Source organism: Mustela lutreola, chromosome 9, assembly GCF_030435805.1.
Source record: "Mustela lutreola isolate mMusLut2 chromosome 9, mMusLut2.pri, whole genome shotgun sequence".
NCBI lineage: Eukaryota > Metazoa > Chordata > Mammalia > Carnivora > Mustelidae > Mustela > Mustela lutreola.
This window is the reverse complement of record NC_081298.1, coordinates 27,481,064-27,495,612: the sequence shown is the minus strand read 5'-3', so window position 1 is coordinate 27,495,612 and position 14,549 is coordinate 27,481,064. Positions and strand designations below refer to the sequence as shown.

The following is a 14,549-nucleotide window of genomic DNA, read 5'->3' as shown; positions in this document are numbered from 1 at the left end:
CAATCCATTTCCCCACTCCGGCCAAAGGCAGTTCTAGAACAATCTGCCCCAGGACAGGACAGCCTCTCATTAGTGTCCCAGCCGCTGAACCAGAGCCACCCTAGGTCACAACATCTCCCCAGGCCCCAAGGGAGAAGGGAGCGCTGGAGCCAGCTCCCGGCTAAAGCACCCACTTTCCCTGGCCTGGCTAAAGCATCCACTTCCCTGGCCTCGAAAGGATCTTCTCCTTCTCTAGGAACAGTTTGGACTCACTGCCTCCTCCCCAGCCTCACCCCTCTGCCCCCCCTTGCTCTCTCTGGGGTCACTTCACTCATGTTCCAAGCGCTGACATGGAATCAGAGGGGGGAAGGTGGGGGGGAGCGGGAAGGGGAAGGGGAGCTGAAACTTGAGATCCCAGCCTTGGTGGGGGGAGTTTGGAGAGACACAGAGAGAGAGAGAGAGAGACAGAGACAGGAAGAGAGGGTTCAGTTGGGCTTGGTTTTCTGAAGCAGGCAGCTTTGGGGGTTTGGTGCATGTGAGTGTGTGTGTGTGTGTGTGTGTGTGTGTGTGTGTTGTTTTCTTTCTCACAGGGAGGCCAAGCCTCCACTGGATAATAAAAGAACTCAGGGTCCAGGCCAAGCCGGGGGAGCAGGGCCGGTGTGGGGACAGGGCAGCCGTGGGCAGGAGCGCGAGGAGGAAGGAAGGGAGAGGGGGGAAGATTGGAGGTGAGGGGGTGTCTGCGGGCGGGAGCACGGGCGGTGGGAGGAAGCCGAGCAGCTGTGGTATTTGGAGCAAGTATAAATAGCCGCCTGGACAGAGATCGGCCAAGCAGGGGTTTGCCGCTGCAGGGCTCGGGGGCAGGCCTGTCCGCCCGCGGCTGGCCACGGCAGCACATCCCGGGTGCAGAGCAAGGCGGGGGGCAGGCGGAGCGCTGGGGGGGCTCTGAGCCTGCAGCCCTCGCCCTTGCCGCTTCTCCTGATGCTCTCCCGGCTGGCCATGCTGCTGGGTGGCCTCCTCCTCGTCGTGGCCGCCGTGACCGTGGCCCAGCGGAGGGGGCAGGAGGCAGGCGGGCGCCGCCGGGCACACCGTGTCCAGCACGGCCAGTGTAGCTACACCTTCGTGCTGCCCGAGCCGGAGCCCTGCCCGCCGGAGCCGGAGCCTTTCGGGGGCTCCAACAGCCTCCAGAGGGACTCGCCAGCTGCCACCCTGAACCTAGGGGACTGGCCTGCCCAGCGAGTGCGACAGCTGGAGAAGGTGCTGGAGAACAACACTCAGTGGTTGCAGAAGGTAAGGGCTGGGCCTGCAGGGGCGTGGTGTGGGGAGGCACAGGGGCCTGTCTGGTGGATAGGTGGGGGGTCCTCCCCAGAAGCCTTCCCCAGTGCAAAGGCCAGGCTGATCGGACCCGTGTCTCTGATTTGTACAGACTGGGCTAATGGGGAACAGAGAGGGACAGCGATGGCCCTGATGCCACACAGCAAAACGAGGCAGGCTCAGAGCTGGAAACCTGGCTCCCTCATTCATTCCCTTATCTGAGGAAAATCCACTGAGCTCTGATCCGGGGCCTGGCCCATCCTAAGTACCAGGGATATAACTGTACACAGAACAATATGACCCCTGCTGGCCTGGTGGGGGCCATAAAGAGCTATGTCAGATGGTGACAGATGGTGAAGCAAGATGAAGGCGGAAAGAGGGAGAGCAGTGACGGGGCAGCTATTTGAGGTCAGATAATCTGAGAGGACTTCTCAGAGGAGGTGATGTTTAAACCCAGAGAACAAGTAAGGTAATGTAGCAGCCCATGCGGATACATGCGGATACCTGCTGGGAAGGCGTTTGCTACAAAGGGGCCAGCAGGTGCAAAGGCTGTGAGTGCAAAGGGAATGCAGTCAGGGTGCCTGGGGAACCGCGGGGACCTCGGTAGAGCAAAGGAGGAAAGAGACGGCTGCTCTGCTCGAGCTGGAGCTGATCAGAGAGGTGAGGGGAGGCAGGCCATGTCGTGCCTTGGGGTGGGGCGGGGGGCACTGGGAGGACTTTGGCTCTTGCTTGAACTTCGCAGGAGCCAGTGCAGACCTTGGAACAGGGGAGACACAGCTGATTTGTTCTGAACAAAATACGCTGCAGGGAGCAGGGTGCATTCTGGGAGCCCAAGGAGGGGGCTGCTCAGCTGCCAGGCAAGCAGAGATGGAGGCCTGGATGGAGCGGGACGGGGCTGGGCAGATCCTGCTTTATTCTGCAGGGGGCCCTGCAGATGAGGAGCCCTCAGCCCTGTTGATGAGGAGCTGAGGACACCCCCGGCTGCTCTGGCCCAAGGCCAGAACCGCTCCAGAGTCCTCTGTTCTCATTCTTCCAGCAAACAGTGAGCTCCCATTGTGTGTCTGCCTGCGGCCGGCCTGCGACAAGGCACTGAGCACAGAGATGAACAAAGCCGGGTTGCAGGAGGCCCTAAGTAGGAGCAATGGAAGGAGAGAGTGAGACCCAGGCCGCAGGTGCAGAGGATGGCCTGAGCAGCGACATATGATGGAGGGAAGTGGCCCGACTTCTAGAGCCTTTGGGTGTATTAAACAGCACACAGCAACCGACAGGGAACTTCTCCAAGGAGCAGTGCCTTCTCACTCCTTGCTTTCCAAACTGTTCAGATCGTGTACCCAATCACCAAAGAGTGTCCATGCACATTTAGTTAATAATTTTTGCACATGTACCCATATTAATGCAAGTACAGGGAATAAAATGAAAAGGAACCCTCCATTTTCAAAAAGGTGACCTACGAAATCATCATTTCAATTGAAGTTCTGACGGTTTCCTCTGTTTTCCAAAGAATTGCCTTGAGCACACCTGGGTTTATCTGTCCCCAAGGTGGGGAGACTGCCCTACGTGAGACTAACCAACCCGCTTTGCACACACTCGCATCTCACTTACAGGCATGCACACTTAACCGCCTGTCTTGCTCCTGCCCTGATCTCGGTCCCCTCATTCACCATCTCCCCATAGGCCCTTGCCTACCTGCCCTCTCACCCCACCCCCACTCTGCCACATTGCCAGCCTGCCATAATCCTACCCCAAGGTCCCCTCGAGAAGGTTCTTGCCCTCCCATGCTGGAGTGGGAGCTCCATGCAGCCTTGAAGTCTGTGTGTTTCCTGTTCCATGAGGGTCATTCCAAACCTCACCTCCTCCTCAAGCCTCCATCTTTACTGTCGCCCATCCTCTCACCAGAACAACGATGCCCTGCTTCAGTGAAAGATGGGGACAAAGGGACAGCTACCCGTCAGCTGCCTCTCCCACACCTGCACGTTCACCCACGCATCCATTAGTCCCCAGGAGTTTTCTTCAGCTCAGAAGGAAGAGGTTCCTTCAGGGGCCAAGGCCACTGTTCCCTCCTAGGATACAGATCCTATCCCCAACCCCTACAGCCCCTGAACTTCCCCAGGCCGACTATCCCCTCCTGTGCTCCCTCTCTGCTGATTCTTCCCCTTAGGGTTTGATCCCATCTAAGTATCATCCATTTAAAAAAAAAAAAAAAAAGAAGTAGAAGTAGAAGACAGAGGAGGAGTAGAGGAAACAAGCCTCCTCTCCACCCCCCACCCTCTCGGACTTCTGGCCTGGCTCTCAGAAGTCTGCACAACCTGCCTCCATTTCCTCACCTCCCATGTACTCCTTCCCCCAAAAGTCACCTTCCCCCAAAAGTCACCACCCCACATCCCAAGGCCACGACTCAGTCTTCATCATACTTGATCTCATGACAAATATAATGTTGCTGGCCAGGACTATCCTTCCAGAAACGGTCTCCATCAGCAAGTCCTCAGCCACAAAACACGCCTCCCCTGACCTACCTCCCAACCGCTTTCCCTCCCTCTGCAGCCACCATGGGCTCCCTATTTCCACTCTGGCCCCCACAGTCCATTCTCTTAGCAGACAGAGGGATCCTAAGTTAGATCCTGTCCATCCTCTGCATAAAACCCTCTTAGGGGCTCCCATCTCTTTGGAATGAAAGCAAAAATCCTTAGTTCCTAGGACACCCCTTCTCCCAGATGCCCACATGGCTCACCCAGCCCCCCTCGGGTCTCTGCTTAAATGTCACCTCCATAGGGAGGCTCTCCCTGTCTGCTCCATTTAAAACAGCCGCCCTGCCTCCGTTTCTGCATCCTCTCAACCTTACTTTGGTTTTCTGTCTTTGCACGTCCCACTACCCATTCTTAAAGCACTTCTGTGGGTCTTTGTGCTCCAGAAGAGCAAGGATCATAGCTGCTTTATTCATGACTGAGTGCCCAGAGCCTGGCACAGCGCCTGGCAGAGCAGGTGCTCCTTACATGTCTGCGGAGTGATCGAACGCACGGATGCATGAACATCCCTGAGTCCCTCCAGTCGCTTCGGGCCCCCTCCCCCACCCCCCGAAATGCTAGTGTTGCCCAGGACTCTGTCCCCACTCTTCCTTTCCTCTCACACTTCATGACACCGTCCCCAAGGCTGCCCCCAGCACTCCTGTGGCACTGTCTCCCACCTTCCCCCTGATGACACAGAATCGGCATCTGACAGTCTCCTGAGCCCCAAATCCATGACCATGACCCCACAGGTGTCTCTCCTCTGAGAGGTCATGGTGCCTCAACCCCGAAGCTGCCTGACTCTCAGCTCTTCCCTTCCTGCCTACCTGTCTCTGTTAAGGCCTTCTGCAGCTCTGGGCTGTCCTTCACGCCCACCTGTCCCCAGGCAGCAGGTCCCACCCGCCTTGTGGCCTTGGCCTCTCTCCTTGTGGTTCATTGTCCTATCTCCCCAGCTGCCACCCCACGCAGGCCTTGTCACCTCCCCACTGGCTTCTCTACTCCGAGCATCACCCACTCATCCCTCTTTGATTCCCCTGGGCACCTGGTGCTCAGGCAACATGGACTGAGCCGAAGGATGAATTTAGACCAGAGGTTCTCAGGTGAGGTCCCCCCGGGCCACCTCTTCAGCCTGAAGTGCAATGTCTTCTCTAGATGTCCATGGAGCAGAGAATGCCAGTGTTGGAGTCAGGCCAACCTGAGTTCACATCCTGGTCTGACACTTGCCACGTGGTTGTGGATGAGCAAGTCTCAGTTTCCCCATCTGTAAAATGGAGCAAATGGCAACATGCTGGGGGATGGCCGGGAGGACCACTGAGATGGCTCCCACGCTGCTCTCAGCCCGCTGCCCTCCGGGCAGAGTGTGTGCTCCGTAAGACCCAGCCAGATAGGAAGGATCAATGGGCTCTTACTTCATTCAGCCGCATCACTAGTTTGAGCCCGGCACTGCTGGGTGAGGGCGGCTCAGCCCTTGGACAAATCAGTCCAAGGGCCCGAGCCCAATCACCTGGGGGCTGGCAATGTCGCTCGTCCCTGCTGGTGTCCTCTAGGGCTTCCCAGTCCTGCCTGATCTCTGCTGGGGTCCAAGTAGGTGTTTGCTCTTGGTTGAATGCCCCCTTCGTGCCCTTTGGGCTGGGCCTATCTCAGAGTCTTTGAAACCCAAAGACCTCTTCTTGGTTTCTGTGGTAACATCCCAGAGAAGAAAAAAAAAAATGAGATTCACAATATGCTGTTGTAGAAGCATCATCATCACCACCATCGCCATTAGGGATTCCTGGGGATGAGCAGAGAGGTCTGGCCTCCCCAGATCAAGCTCTTGGCAAGATTCCAATCATCAGGGCGCTTGGGTGGCTCAGTGGGTTAAGGCTCTGTCTTCAGCTCAGGTCATGATCTCAGGACTCTGAGGACTCCAGCCCCTGTCCCCTGCCCACCCCCCCCCCCACCCGCCCAGTACACAGGTGAGGAAACAGGGAAAGGGGACTTCCGGGAGGCACCTGCAGTGACAGCAAGCCTGCAGTCTCACTCCAAACTCCAGGTCCTTTCTCCTGACTCTGGAGGGTGCCAAGGAGGTGGGTGAGGCAAGATCCGAAAGATGGTATGGGGGGGCAGGGGTGTTCCGTAGTGCCTCAGAATTCCCGAATCCCTGACACTCACTCCCTTCTCCCAGCACACCCGCCAGCTGGCTGGTGTCCTCCTGCCTGTGCTGGGGTGCATGGGGTGGGGGGCTACTCCCTCTCCCCTTTCCTCACTCCCCTCCACTTCTTCCTTCTACTCTTCTCCCCTTTCTCCACCTCTATTCTTCTCCTCCTCCTCCCCCCTCCCCCTGGACCGCCTCTGCCCTAATGACTCACGTCTGGAGTCTTCTCTCGGTGGTCTGGGTCCGTTGCGCATCAGCTCCTGGCTCTGCTCCACCCTCTCATGTGGGTGGAAAGCTGCAGCCAGGAATGTTGAGGGGGTGAGTGGACAGAGCCAGAGGGGGCGGGGGTGGGCAGGCTTCCCCAGCAGGCTGTGCAGCATGGTGGGGCCTCCTGGGTCCACTGCCTGGGCAACCTCGCGCTGGCCCTGTGTTCCATGCCTCGTCCGTGTGATAAGAGAGTTTGATGTGAGCCAAAGAGAAGCAGAACTGGGAAAGCATCTGCCTGCAACAGGTGCTCAGGGAAGGGTCCCTCTTGTTATTGTCATTCCCTGAGCTGACTGGAGTCTCTGCCAGAAAGTGCCCCACTCTGTCTTCTCCCGTTGCAGGATCCATTCTACAGATGAGGAGAGCAGGGAAACCCAGGCCAGACACAAGGGCAGCCCAACTTCCTCTGAGCTGCTGGAGTTCCAGGGGCAGGGCAGATGTCAGACCCCAAAACCATGGGGCCTTCTGCTCTCTCCCTGGTCCCAGTGACAGTGGGCCCTCTCTGCTCACCTCTTCATGTATCTCTGCCTCTCCCTTTTTATCTCTGTATCTCTTTGCCTCTCGTGGGGTCTCTCTCCTGAGACCTTCACCTTGGCCCTGACATTGCCTCTATTTCTGTGTGTGTCTCTGCCACTGGTCTCTCCCTGCCTCTCTCTTAGACCCTCCTTCCCTCCCCCCCTAGATGGGCCAGCCGTCCCATCTCTACCTTCCTGGGTGTCCACAGGCTCTGTCCACCCCAGAACACACAGGACCCACAAGCCAATGGCCCAGTGTCCACCCTTCAGCCAGGGCGCTCATCTGGGGCCTCTTTCTCTTCCCTCTCTGCACCCCAAAGCCAAATGGGGAGGGAAGAGGGGCTGGACAGCAGCCTCCCAACCTGGCACTGCCCCAGCTTCTGCTACTCACTCCAGATCCCTGACGCCAAACCTCAGAAGAGCTCCAGACCTCAGCTCAGCGCTTGCAAAGCCCTGCCCGGCTGGATGTGGGTCAAAAGCACATCCAGCAGAGCGCAGCGTGGGTTCCTGGCCCAGCCCAAGACCCTCCCAAACTGGCCCAGGACTCCCAGCTGCCCCAGCCTCCCCAGGCTGCCCGTAAATTCTTGGCATTTTCGGCCTTCGGTTATCCAAACAAGAAATGAGTCTCAGTTGCCGAACAGAATGTCTTGGGGTTTGGTTTCCTAACCTCACCGCTGGCTGCTTTCTAAGCAGTTTGGGGCTGGGGGGCGGGGAGAGAGAATAGCATCTGCTTCTTGGAGAAATGGGGCTATTTTCCCAAGAAGGGAAACTAGAAATGGCTGGCACAGATGCCCTTGGCCTAGGGATGACCGAGGGCGCCACAGGGGCAGTGGCCCCCCAAGCAGCTTCCCCCTAGCGAAGGACAGGTTTATTTGTTCAAGCTCCTGGGCCAGGCCATCCCATGGGGGCAGGGCCTTGCTTTTCTGGCTCTCTCCTCTGGGGCTCAACAGCCAAGCTGGGCTGGGACGCACACAGACCCTCTCCCCTCATCGTCAACTAGGGCAGGAAATGTGAGAAGACAGGCCCCAGGTCAGCCCCTACGTCTGCACCTCTGGCCTTGGAGCATTTGCTTAACCTCAGAGTCAGCTCTGAAATGTCTGGAATGGACCCAGATGCAGGGGGGTGAGGGTGAGGGTGGTCATGTCCCAGTGGGGCTACTGACCAGCTGTGGGACCCTGGGGAAGCCACCAGCATCACTTGGTCCCTGTAAAGTGGAAATCAAAACACTCACTGCCTCCTGGAGAGCACACAAGACAAAGGAAAGAGAACAGAATTCAAGCGCAGGGTTCACGGAGCATTTACCATGTGCCACACACCGTCCTACATGCCTCGTGAGAGTTCCTGTGTTGGAGTCTCACAGCAAGCCTCTGAAACCAGACTGTTTGCCCCTTCACAGATGAGGAAAATGAGGCACCCAGAGGTTCAGGGGCTTGCCCCAGGTCACATGGCCAGAAAGGAGGAGATCAGATCTAACCCTCGAGCTGTCTGCTGCCTGAACCCACACTCTGGGCACTAAGACCAGTTTCCTGGCTAATAAATCAGACGTGTCCATTGTGGCCTGGTCCCTGGATACCCAGCTGGGGTCTGCAGAATGGAGAGAACCCTGGTCACCCGAGAGAAACTCACTGCTGCTAGATTTTTCCCTTCCTCACGAGCCCCTCAACCACCAAGGGCTTCTGGAAGACTCTGTGCCAGAGAAGATTTGATAAGCATCTCAGCAAGCCTCAGCAGCTCTTGAAAGCCAAGGGGACCCAGAACACCATGGTATCCCCATCCTTGGCCAGAGCCTACACTAAATCCCACAGAGGCAGACAGAGTGTGGACCTTGGAGCCTCCTCCGAGCCTCCCACGCACGCAGTTTGAACCCCAGCTGCTCCACTGCTTGTTGGCTGCGTGTTCTCAATTACTTTGCCCCTTCTGTGCCTCAGTTTCCTGATCTGTGAATTGGAGGAGCATGAGTTAACACATGTGCAGGGCCGGGTAGGACACAGAGGGAAAAATAATCACCTGTCATCCCAATTCCCTGGTCACCTCCCAGTTAATTCCCTTTCGGTGTATTCTCTACTTGTTAAATATCCACAGAAATGTTTCAGAAGTACAAAAAGATAGAAAAATCAGATAAAGCTCTCGTTCCCACAACCCAGCTTAAGAAGCAAAAGCTTCCCGATGCGTCTCAGCTCCTGCCCCTCCCTCTTCCTTCCAATCAGAGAGAGTCACTGTGAATTCGGTGTCAGTCATCTCTTACCCCATGGCTCACCCTCCCTAACCAATGTATAGTATTTGTTTCCTCTATAAACAGTGTTGCACGATCTAGATCTTTCTACAACTCACTTTTGTCCACTCAACCTCACAGCTGTGAGATGTGTAACTCTGCAAATGTGGGAAAGGCCTGAGCTTCAGTCTTTCCAGCTGTAAACTGGGAGCAGTGGTACGCTTCTGTCTGGGTTTACCATGAGGCCCAGATGCCCAGCGCATGCCAAGGTCCGGGCACGAACCTGATGCAGCTTCAGCTGTCAGGGAAGTTTCTCCTCCTTTCTGGGGTGTGTGATGGCCACAGACTTCCTCTGTGCCAGGCACTGGCTGCCTATCGTGTGACACAAAGATCAATCCATTAAACATCACAACATCCTCAATGCTGAGGATGGTTACAATCCCCTTTGATTTTTTTTTTACATATATATATATATATATTTTAATATTTTATTTATTTGACAGGGAGAGACACAGCGAAAGAGAGAACACAAGCAGGGGGATTGGGAAAGGGAGAGCAGGCTTCCTGCTGAGCAGGGAGCCCGACTTGGGGCTTGATCTTAGGACCCTGGGATCATGACCTGAGCTGAAGGCAGACGCTTAACGACTGAGCCACCCAGGCGCCCACGATCTACTTTAATTAAGGGGACACTGAGGCCCAGGGAGTTCACATAGCTAGGAAGGGAAAGAGGTGGATTTGAACCCAAGTGGGGTCCAGACCTCACACGCAAACACCATGGATGGCCTCTCTAGCCCCCCCCCCCCATCTTACAGATGGGGACACTGCCCCTGGGCATGGGGAGTGACTCAACTATCCTCACTCTGACAGTGACAGGGGTTAGATCAGAACTCAGGGCTCCTGACACCTAGCTGAGGGCATCTTGTCCCTCCTTCCCTATAGCAACATGACACACTGCATGTCACAAACCTCATGAAAAATTAATGCGTCCTTACAGTTACTAAGTTCTGGGCTCATGTGCAGGCACGCTTTCACACAGGCGAAAATGTTCTTCTCCATCCACTCAATCCACAGATAGAAACTCTTTCCACAGAGGTTTATTAAGAGCTTGCATTGTTAGGCACTGTGCCGGGGATGCAGATCCCGCAGTAAGCAAGGGAAACTCAATCCCTCCCCTCTGCAGCAGCAGGAGAGACACCAACCTAGTAATTTCTCATGTGTAATGATCAACCATGATACACGCTGTGAGGAAGACCTCACCTGTTCTAGGAGTAGATAACGTGGGACCCGACCTTGATGGAGGAAGGGCTCTAGGAGGAAGGACAGACCTGGAGAAAGGAAAGGAAAGGAAAGAGGAAGAGAAAGGAAAAGCATTCCAGGCACAGGGAATAGCCAGTGCAAAGGCCCTGGGGTGGAATGAACAAGTGATTTAGAGGAAGGGAAAAGAATTCCTTGTGGCTAAAGCATAGAGAGCCAGGAGACGTGTGGTCAAGCTGAGACTGGAGTGCTCATCAGGGGCCAGACCACACCCCCCTGGTCCCGATCCTGCTGTCAGGGATCTTGGGTGCTGGGCACTTTTCTGCCCTGTGCCTAGTGAGGGTTGCTCTGCAAAGTTGCTTTGTAATGAGCTACGGACTTCTGGACCTGCTCCTCCCTGATCCCTCCTCCATCACCCTGTTTTCAGGGTCAGCCTCAGACACCAAAGATGCAAGATGGGTGAGTGGCAAGAGCTCAGCCACTGGATTCAGATCTGAATGTACAAGCTGTGGGTACTGCTCGGCCTCTCCAGGCCTCTGCTTATTCCTTTGTCGAGTGGGGGAGCAATCCTTCTTTTCCTCCAGGCTGCTGGGAATCAGACAAGAACAGTCACACACCAGAGTTTTGCTGCAGGAAAGCCTGGGGCCACATGGTGAGATACCCCAGCAAGGCCTCCCTCTTTCTAGAACCTGCTTGGCTCGATTCCCCAAGGTAGAGCTGGGTTGGGAGGCGGGGTGGGGGGTGCTGCCAAATGATCACTTCAGTCAAGGAGACTTTGCAGAAGTGTGACCTGGTCGATCTGCTCCCAGACAGCCTGGGTTTGCCCATGACAAGCTGCCTGACCTTGGATAAGTTGCTTAACCATGCTGGGGCTCATCCGTAAAATGGGATGATAGCACAGAGAGTGGGGACAAAGATCTAATAAGCACAGTGGCTAGAACAGTGCCCAGCACATACTATGTATGCGAAGCAAAATGGACACACTACCCCGTCCTATGTAGAAGCTGGTCCCCAGGTGGCAGCAAGGTGAGCAATTAGGAGAAACATGCTTCTTCACTTTCTCCCCATTAAATTCTCAATCTCTGCACAAGGGAGAATAAGGAGGACTCATCTAATGGGCCCCCTTTTAGACAAACCTTCCAAGATCAAGGTTGAGACTCAGACAGCTACAAAAGGAGAGTGGAGCCTTGGAAGGCCAATGGCCCCGGCAGCCTGTTTCCATCTTCTGAGAAGCACCCCAACTTCAGACAGCAAATGTAGGCCTAGCCTCCCCTCCCCCTGCTCTCCCTTCTCCACTCCCCTTCTCTTCTCCCTGTAGCTTCCTTTGCTTGAACAGACACTGGGCAGCCCAAAGACACACACACACACAGACACACAGACACGCACCTCATTCGACTTAAGGCTCCAAGAGTGGGACAGCCACGAATATTCAACAGATATTGATAAACCCCTCCACATGCCAGGCTCCGCACTAGGTCCCGGGCTATACCAGTGAACAAGATGAAAGAAACCCAGCCCCTGTTGGGCACAGATTCCAGCACTAGCAGCCTTTATTCCACTGGCCCGTCTGCCAAATGGAAACAATGAGCCTCATTTTCTGACAAGGCCACTGAGGCCCAGAGAAGCTCCATCACTGGCACAGAAACGAAATGGCAAAACTGTGACTGGACCAGTGCCCGACTCAGTGCTCCGGGTCCCTGCTAGACGCAGGGCTGCAGCGCGAAGTTTGGAGAAGGCCGGCCTGTGCCGGGAATCGTGGGCTGGGCGGAACAGCGCCTCCCTCCACAACAGCCCACTGGTCCCTGACATACTCCACCTCTGGCCCCCTGCCCACTTGCTCTACACTCTCTGAGCCCTGGCCCAGAAGAAGAGCAACGGAGGGGAAAGCAGCCAGGAGGGCCGGTCCTGGCGGCTCAGAACTGCAGGGTCAGGGTCTGTGTGGGCCCCCAGGGGAAAGGGAGGGGGCTGGAGCAAGGCAGAGGAGGAAGGGCCAACCCTTGGCCATCAGGCTCAGAGCCACAAAGTCAGCCTTGTTGCAAAAATGAGGAAACTGAGTCATGAGGCAATGAGACAATGGGGCAGGGGTGTGACGCACTCAGCCTGGTAGGGGGAGCACCTGGGAACAAGAGGGTCTGACTCTGGCAACCACAGCAAAAGTAGTGCGTTCCTTCACAACTGTGGCACAACACATTCCCCTCCAAAATGTCACAGCTTAAAAGAAACAAACACAGTTACCATCCCTCGGTCTCTGAGAGTCTGAAATTCAGGCGCAGCTTGACAAGGTAGCTCTGACACGGGTTTTCTTCATGCGCTGTACTCATGCCAGCTGGGGCTGGGGTCCTCTGGAGGCACCCCTGGAGCTGGAGGACCAGGCTCTGGGCGGCCCACTCCCAGGGCTTGTAGGTGGGTGTCGGCCCGCGGGGTGGGGGTGGGGAGGCTCCACTCCTGTAGTAGGGCTGCTGGCGGGTCCTCAGGACAAGGCGGCCAGTAGCACCCCCCCAAACCAGAGGCCCAAAAGGGTGCAAAGCAGAAAGCCTCACTCAGACATTTCTACAAGGTGCCATGGTCATCGTGGCCAGTCCTGGCCCAGTGAGGGACACACCGCGCCTGGAGCACATACCAGGAGGTGGGACCCTTGGAGCCTGGAGTCTTGGAGTCTGGCTGCCTCCAGGTGCCCCCTGAGCAGTGAAGGTTGTGCTCTCCACAGCTGCAGGCCCGAGTTCTGAGTCACCTCTGCCGCTCAGAGGCTGTGTGACACGGGCGATGGGCTCATCTTCTCGTGCTTCTTTTCCTCACCTATAAAATGGGGATGATGAGAGAGCCAAGGACGAGAGAGGCTCTATGTGTCGGGCCCTCGAGGCCAGGCCAGGCCCACACACACCTAGTGCTTTGGAGACCTGACGGCCTTCCGAGGTGCCTAGCTGCAGGGCAGAGCCCGGCCCACCTTTCAAGCGGGAAAAAGGCCTGCTCTGGTCTCTGCGCTCTCCCCAGGGTCCATGCACCGGTCCCGCCACATCTGAGCAAATCTGTTGAACCGACGAATGAGTGTCACGTCATTTCTAGAACGTGTCTCCTGAAGGCAACCCCGGCTGGCTCCCTGCCTTGCTGGGGACCTCCCCGAGCTCCAGCTGTTGAGGAGGCCACAGCAGCTTCGCCAGCGTTTCTGCTCCTGTCCGTCCGCCTCTCTCCAGGTGTCTCCAAACTGATTTCCAGCAGCCAATTATTCCGTGGAAATCTGCCACTCCTGACATAACACCGACTATTCGTCCTTTCAACAAATATTTACTAAGTACCTCTCGGGGGCCTGGGACGTGTTGAGCTTAGAGGATGTGGCCGTGACCATGGCAGTCCTGCGTGCCTGGGGCTGGTATTCCTGGGGAGAAAACGGACAGCTAGGAGATCCCGGCCGTGATCTCAGATGTGTGGAGTGCCCTGAAGAAACCAGGTGGCTGCAGTGGGAGGAGGAGGGAGAGGGGCTCCGTGTTTACCTTTGATGGGGTAGCCAGGGAACCTGTCTCTGGAGTGGTGACATTTGTGGGGAGACCCGAGAGTCAGAAGGAGGCTGACAGGGTGCTCCTGAGCTCGGGGCTGTGGATTGGTGTCCGGAGGACTCGGTCGGGCAACACTCTAGCTCCTGTGGCACCTGCCGCAGCCCCAGGGCCCTCCTCCTCCGATACGAGTGTGGAAACCGTAGACAGGACCTCTGCCAAGGGCCGTTTGTTCACATCACAAGTGTCCATGCCCTTGGACTTGGCAGTTCTGCATCAAAGACCTCATGCCTGACACAGCGGTGCAGGAGAGCTAGGTGACCTGTGGGTAAGGATGCTCCTAGCAGCCCCGGCGTGATGGCAAAAGCCTGGAGATGACCGCAGCTGTCGGGGACCGGTTGCACAAATAGCGGTGACAGCGGACAGAGGGCCGTGAGCTGTTAAAGCCGTGAGGCAGGGCTGTCTGGATGGCTCTGGATGCAGGCTCCACACCGTGTTCTCACAGAGAAGTGGCAGGTGCAGAAGGGGGTGCAGAACCTTTACGAGCCCAAAGTGCGGGAGATGTGAGCGTGCTCGCTGGGGGCACCAGCATGGACATGGAGTCTCCCTGGAAGTGAGCCCCGCATGTCCTTCAGTGGCCTGTGGGAGGGGAACCAGGGCAGGGCTGCGAGAGGTGTTAGCCTTCCTCGTCCTTTGAGTCCTTGGACTTCTGACAATGTGCTCATATCACCCATTCCCCACCCAAAAAGAAAAAAAATTAAAATTATAAAAATACACATTTAAATTGAAACACGCACACACACACACACACACACACACACAGAGATATCAAAGTTCTGTTCTTCCAGATTTTCATGGTCTGGCTACCTTGGGCCATTAGCTCCTGTGTGC

General features: G+C 56.2%; 1 protein-coding gene across 2 annotated transcripts in view; it reads left to right on the top strand.

Moving 5' to 3' along the window:
- Positions 1 to 439: 439 nt before the first annotated feature.
- The window catches only part of ANGPT4 (angiopoietin 4), a 41,537-nt gene continuing 27,427 nt past the window's right edge, over positions 440 to 14,549 (top strand). Inside the window, exon 1 of one of the 2 annotated variants that reach the window (XM_059133672.1) lies at positions 440 to 1,266. In XM_059133672.1, coding sequence (XP_058989655.1) covers positions 958 to 1,266 — 309 coding nt within the window. In that variant the 5' untranslated portion in view covers positions 440 to 957. The remainder of the gene's footprint in view (positions 1,267 to 14,549) is intronic. The other variant, XM_059133671.1, reaches the window with a different exon arrangement.